A 6,853-nucleotide genomic window follows, 5' to 3' on the forward strand; every position below is an offset into this window, starting at 1 on the left:
AAAGGGGGAAATAACATATCATGAAAGGAAAAATACTTAGACAGAATTTATTTCCCCATTTATTTTTTCATTTATCCTTTATTTATTTCCTCGAGGAATCATTGAGGGCAACCCCTCATTTACAATGATGTTGAGAGTACAGAGAAAATACAAAACAGCACAGACAAAACACATGAAAAAACATTAAAAACAGCTGCAGTGAAAGGCAGAGTTCTTGGTTATCATAGTTTTAAACTGGCCCAGAGTTATAACTGTGTGGAGTTTGAGTGAATGTTGTAAGATGTTCCAGGTTGATGCAGCATAAAAACTGAAAGCAGTTTTTCAAATCTGTTTTTCAAATTTGCATGTCTATAGATAACATCAGAATAATCCAGAACTGATAAAAAAACAGCCTGAATGATCCGTTTCCTACAGAACAGAGGGAAGCTTGCTTTGTTTCTGTATAAGTATCAGATTTTTTGTTTTAATTTACTTGTAAGTATCTCAATATGAAATTTGAATCTGAGTTTTTGATGTAACCAGACACCCAGATATTTGTATTGTGAAACCTTTTCAATGCTGTGACCTGTTAAAGTGGTGATATGTAGACCATCTTCTGCAATATGTCTGGCTCTTGAGAATATCATGTATTTGGTTTTGTCTGAATTGAGAACTAATTCTAGATTGAGGAGAGAATGTTGTAGTTTATTGAAGGCTTGCTGGAGAGTTTCAATGGCTGAATGTGCAGTGTTAGAGGTGCAATACAGAACTGTGTCATCGGCGTAGAGATGGGCGTTACAGTTTGTTATAGTGGATGTAATGTTGTTCATGAAAATGGTAAACAGAACAGGACCCAATATTGAACCTTGTGGACCCCCTTTGTTAATGGTTAAAATTCAGAGCGGTTGGCTGTGAGAGTCACACATTGCTGTCTGTGGGATAGGTAGTCCTGGAACCATTTACATGAACTAGAGTCAAAGCCAATGTTACTGAGTCTTTGTAGTAGCAGAGCATGGTCAACAGTATCAAATGCTTTTGATAAATCTACAAAGAGGGCGGCACAATAATTACCTTTGTCCATGGTGGATATAATATTGTTTGTAACAGATGTAATAGCAGTAACTGTACTATGTTTTGATCTGAAACCAGATTGTAGGGGACTCAGCACATCATTTAGTGAGAGGAATGTTTGGAGCTGATTGTTGACGAGTGATTCTAGAACCTTAGTGAGACAGGGCAGTTTGGAAACTGGTCGATAGTTGTTGAGGTTTGATTTATCACCACTCTTATGTAGTGGGACAACATGTGCTGATTTCCATACCTGAGGGATAACAGCAGAAGAAATGGACAGATTAACCAGGTATGTAATTTGGTCTGCAATATGAGGAGCAGCAAGCTTTAAAAAATAAGGATCTATTTTATCCTCACCTGTTGATTTCTTGCAGTCTAAACCCTGAAGTGCTTTGATAACAGCATGAGACGTAAAAGGTTGCAATGTAAACAGGGAGGTGTGGTTTGAACAGTGGTGGTTTGGAGACACATGAGGCAGCAGCTGACCAGTAAGACCAGGATATAATATATCAAAATGGTTTCCAGCAGCAACAAAATGTGCATTGAGATTGTGGCAAGTGGAGGGGTGGAAAAGGATCACCGACAACGCCACCTGGGGAGTTTCGCCCCAGGAGATAGTTTATATGAGATGGTTAGAGTTACACAGGTCCGTATACCACAGGCAGAGACGTATTTGGCTAAGTAGAAAATAGTTTATTTTACAATCAATTAAAATATCACTTGAACAGTACTGGCTCGTAATTGCTTACTGGGGCCGCAGAGCGGAATGAACAGGACTGTGGAGGCTACGGCGGCCCAAAATCAAATCAAGGGGAGAGGGATAACTAACCAAAAACACCCGTGACACTGCAAACACACACACTCGCAAGGGGTTCGTGAAGAAAATCCCACCACCAGGGATTGGGTCGCCGCCTGGCCCTCCGCACCTGTCCACAAAAATAAGAAAGCAAGTTATAAAATTGGCCTCCCAGTTAATATGGCCCTTAATTGCTACTTAACACACATACATACACACAAACACGCACACACACTATACTTTAAGTAATTAAGAAAACAAACAACGAAACAGACCATCAAATAAAAGGTAAATAATGTTCCTAACACAACAAACAGTAAATAATGTTCATCAACAAATTAAACAATGAATACAAAATAAATCTTTTCAAGAATGATTAATAAACTAACAAAATCCTTAGAGTAGCAATAGGCCCCGACACCAGCAAACTTATAGAACCATTCAGAAAGCAAAACCTGGGCCACCGTTGAGGCCCGTTGGTCCCGGGTGGGGACAGCCACTGTAAATTTACTAAATACATCGGTCAGAACTAGGACATTCTCCAGTCCATTGCGAGAGGGCTCGAGCAACGTAAAGTCAAGGGCCAAGATCTCATTCGGCCGGGATGCAAGCAGGTGGCCCATATGACTATGTGAAACCTGCCCTGAGTCTTTGGAAACTTGGCAGCGCTCACACCGCTGGACCCAGTTTTTGACATCCGAAGACATCCCTGGCCAGTAACAACGTTGCCAGATCAACTCAGTGGTCCTCTCTATGCCCTGGTGACCATGCTCCTGATGGAGCTGATTGAGTGTTTCCTGCTTGAGCACAGCAGGCAAGACAAGTTGAAGGAACTCTTCGCCGCCATCAGGACGAAAGACCCTACGGAAGAGCACGCCATCTTCCTTGACCAAACGGTCCCATTGACGCAAAAGTACAGTTGCTGGCTGGGAAAGCTGCCGCCTCTCTACTGAGGTGGGAAGGGACCCACGATTCCAAAAGAACAACACTTTCTTCAGCAAAGGATCATCCTCCTGCATACGGTGGAGATCAGATGCAGAGTGGGATGGAAGAAGGGAGATCAAAGATTGAATGGCAGACACGACAGGACCTGGCTGTGCACTTTGCTGAATGCTGCTGGGGACCACGGTCCCAGGCAAAGATGGAGGGGCAACATGGGAGACAGGCACATACTGTCGTGACAGTGCGTCTGCGTTCCGGTTGCTGCGCCCAGACCGGTATTTGATTTCAAAATCGAAGACAGCAAGCTCAGCAGCCCACCTATGCTCTGCAGCTCCCAGTTTGGCGGACTGAAGGTGGCTCAATGGGTTGTTGTCCGTGTACACGACACATTTATGCCCCAACAAGTACTCCCGGAACTTCTCCGTCACGGCCCACTTGAGCGCAAGAAACTCTAGCTTCATTGAGCTGTAGTTGGACATGTTGCGCTCAGTGGGCCGGAGACCCCTGCTGGCGTAAGCCACCGGCCTCACACCACTGTCAGTCTCCTGTGAAAGGACCGCACCGAGCCCACTGTGGCTGGCATCGGTCTCAAGGATAAAGGGACGTGCAAAGTCTGCATAGGCTAGTACTGGGGCGGAGACCAGTTTGGCCTTCAGAGCACTGAAGCTCTCCTCACACTGAGGCGTCCACGCAGCCTCCAGTGCCTGGGCTGACCCCTTTCGTGATTTAGTACCAGCAAGATTGGCTACCAGCTGATGCAAGGGCTTGGCCAGCTTGGCAAAGCCATCAACAAAGCGCCGATAGTAGCTAGCGAAACCCAAGAAGGAACGCAACTCTGTGATGTGACGAGGGCGCTGCCAACTGGCCACAGCCTCAATTTTCTGTGGGTCTGTAGCCACTCCCTGGCTTGAGATGACATGGCCCAAGTACGACACCTGTCGTTGGAAAAACGCGCACTTCTCTGCCTTGGCTTTAAGGCCTTCTCTCTGAAGCCGCCCGAGCACCATCTCCAGCCGCTGCAGATGTTGCTCGACAGAAGACGAAAAGATGATGATGTCGTCGAGGTAAAGCAGCAGGGACTGACCCTGCTGATCGCCTAACATCCGCTGCATCAGCTGCTGGAATGTGCTCGGGGCGTTACAGAGGCCGAAGGGCATCCGGTTGAACTCAAAAAGACCAAAGGGAGTGCAAAAGGCGGTCTTGGAGCGGTCCTGCTCAGCCACTGGCACCTGATTGTACCCGCTGGCCAGATCAAGGGTAGAAAACCAGCGGGCCCCTGAAAGTGCATCCAAGCTTTCCTCGATACGAGGCAGCGGGAAGGCATCCTTTCTAGTCTTGCTGTTGAGGAGCCTGTAGTCCACACACAGCCGCAAGCTTCCGTCCTTCTTCCTCACCAACACAATGGGAGACGCGTAGGGGCTGCTGCTCTCCCGGATGACTTGGGACTCAAGAAGCTGGTTAATGTGTGTCTTAACTGCCTCGTACTCTGAGGGAGGGATGCGGCGATACCTCTGCCGGACAGGGACGTCATCGAGCAGAGGTATATCATGTGAGATGAGATTTGTGCACCCCAAATCCCCCTCATAAGCCGCAAAGACTGAGTCGTACCTGTCCAGCAGAGACCTCACGCTAGCCTGTTCCTGCTCAGTTAGAACTGATGGGTCCAACGACCCGATCCGATCGAGGACTGAGGGGGTGGCCGTCTGGGAAGACACCGTAGCCACGGTTGACCCCACCTCAGTAACCCCTGCAGGCAAGCTGACGACCTGAGCAGCATTCAAGACACCAAGATTAGTCCGGGGGTAAAGAAGGACCTCCGCTTCTCCCACGTTGACAACTGGAACACATACAGTACCACGAACAATTTTTACCATGCACGGGGACGCCAACAGCCCAGCTGGCAACCCAGACTCAGGAGGCTCAAATAAGACACTCTGATTGGCAAACTGTTCGGAGCAGGTACCAGTGACCAGCTTCATCGTACCCCCGGGTATACGCACCACCCGCTTGCCTCGGACCTTCACGGCCCCAGCGAGGCTCGAGATAACCTGGTCTGAAGGTTGATGACACTGCTGAAGAGCAGCCACGACTGAGCCAGGCGCCCCTGACACAGAGGGTGACTCAAACAAGGAAGATCCGAACATACCAAAGAGCTCTTGATAACATCTGCGGATTACGTTCATCCCCAGGATTCCAGGGACAGCAGATGGAGCTCCAGGGGGGTCTTTCACAACAAGAATCCCACAACCGGGCACCACCTTGCCACACAGTTCCACATCAAGCTCCAAATAACCAATGTACGGGATGGCTAGGCCATTAGCCGCACGCAGCTGTAGCCACTGACAGGAGCAAAGGCGGTCATGGCCCCAAGGTTCGAACTGGGCCAAAAAGAGACTTTCAGTAATGGTGGATACCATGGAACCGGTATCCACCAAGCACTCTACACTAATCCCCCCAATAGACACATTAATGTTTGGGCAAGGAGCAATAAGCTCGGCTGCCACACCTGGCTGTGAGCCTGTGGACTCCCCAACTGAGCTGTGGCTCGGCAGCTCAGCGGGCTTCAGTTTCCCGACTGCTGGAAAGAACGAGAAGACGTGACAGCATGTGGGTTGAAAGCAGTGCCAGAGTTAGCACGCCGGCGGGGAGGAACCCGCTCACCATCACACTCACGGGCAAAATGGCCAGGTTGTTGACATCTCCTGCAGATGACAGGGCCGGAACGGGACACTGGACCAGAGGGAGGGGGGGCCTGCAGAGAAGCTACTGTCTTGGCAAGCTGAGTCAGCTGCTCCTGCTGACGCTTCAAGAGATCCATCACTGCTCCCAATCCTGGCTCTTGGGGAGCGGCCGGAGGGGCTGGATGAAGACGGCCCTGCACTCCATATTGGAGGCCATAAGCAGTTGGCAGTGAAGAGCTGCGACCCCTAGTGCCACCTGGAAGACCTTCCCTCTCCCATCTAATTGCCTCAGTCCGCAGAGCCAACAAGGTGATGGTGGGCTGGCGACGGACTAGCTGCTTAAGCTCCCGACGGAGGGAGCAGTCAAGGACATGCTCGAGGAACTGATCTCTAAGAAGAACATCAGCATTGGGCACTCCCTCAGGTGCCTGTCGCTCAACCTGTGCCATTAAAGCCATAAGAGCTAATGAGAATTCCTGCAGTGTTTCACCTTCCTGTTGATGTCGAGAAAAGAAGTCCTGCTGTAGGGTGACATAAGACTGGCTACAACCATAGAGCTCCATTAAGATGGCAAGAATATGAGCTGGATCTCTCTGTTCCTCGGAAGAGCGAAATTTGATCTCTTCCTTCGCCTCTCCCTCCAAATGATCAAAGATGAACAATGCCTGCTCTACTGCAGGAAGGTGCCGAGCACGCGCACATGCCTGGACCTCCTCTGTCCACTCAACAATACCTATGCCCGACCTACCATTAAACATAGGACACTTACGGTCTCTCGGAATCACCACCAACCGTTCTGCGACAGCAGCTGTGACACTAGCAGCAGGGGCATGACCACTCGGGCCAGAGGAGGCCGAAGCGCCCCCACCGGAGCCCCCCGGGGAAGCAGCACGCTCCTGACGGAGTCGCTCGTTGTCCGCCTTAAGCTGCGACACCAACTCCCTGAGCTGCTGCATCTCCTCATCCATGTTGCCTGAAAGAAGCTACTCAAGATAGTATTAAACTCGAACACTGGACTGAACACTGCTGTTTTGGCTCTAATACTGTACAAACTCTGGCTCTCAGTGAAAACAAAAGAAAGAAAAAGAAAATAAATCCAAATAACAAAAAGCACGTCTCTGCCCCTTTAACTGTGGTATCCTGCCGACAATGCCAAGATTGTGGCAAGTGGAGGGGTGGAAAAGGATCACCGACAACGCCACCTGGGGAGTTTCGCCCCAGGAGATAGTTTATATGAGATGGTTAGAGTTACTATAGGTCTACACAGGTCCGTATACCACAGGCAGAGACGTATTTGGCTAAGTAGAAAATAGTTTATTTTACAATCAATTAAAATATCACTTGAACAGTACTGGCTCGTAATTGCTTACTGGGGCCGCAGAGC

The 6,853-nt window shown here is 49.1% G+C and overlaps 1 protein-coding gene across 1 annotated transcript; it reads right to left on the reverse strand.

Moving 5' to 3' along the window:
* Positions 1–1,265: 1,265 nt before the first annotated feature.
* On the reverse strand, positions 1,266–6,437 carry LOC131960456 (retrovirus-related Pol polyprotein from transposon opus). Its single transcript, XM_059325682.1, has 3 exons — positions 5,450–6,437; positions 2,268–5,366; positions 1,266–1,300 (listed from the first exon to the last, which is right to left on the reverse strand). The coding sequence occupies exons 1-3, from the start codon at positions 6,435–6,437 to the stop codon at positions 1,266–1,268; spliced, it is 4,122 nt and encodes a 1,373-aa protein (XP_059181665.1).
* Positions 6,438–6,853: the final 416 nt, after the last annotated feature.

This window comes from Centropristis striata, chromosome 22 (assembly GCF_030273125.1).
Source record: "Centropristis striata isolate RG_2023a ecotype Rhode Island chromosome 22, C.striata_1.0, whole genome shotgun sequence".
Taxonomy (NCBI): Eukaryota; Metazoa; Chordata; class Actinopteri; order Perciformes; family Serranidae; genus Centropristis; species Centropristis striata.

Bases quoted from the DNA above. Each gene is read 5' to 3' on its own strand.
- LOC131960456 (XM_059325682.1), bottom strand. From the start codon at position 6,437: ATGGATGAGGAGATGCAGCAGCTCAGGGAGTTGGTGTCGCAGCTTAAG. The intron at 5,367-5,449 runs GTGAGCGGGTTC...CGTTCTTTCCAG, and splicing joins TTTTGCCCGTGAGTGTGATG to CAGTCGGGAAACTGAAGCCC. The intron at 1,301-2,267 runs GTGTCGGGGCCT...GTTATCCCTCAG, and splicing joins ATGGTTCTATAAGTTTGCTG to GTATGGAAATCAGCACATGT.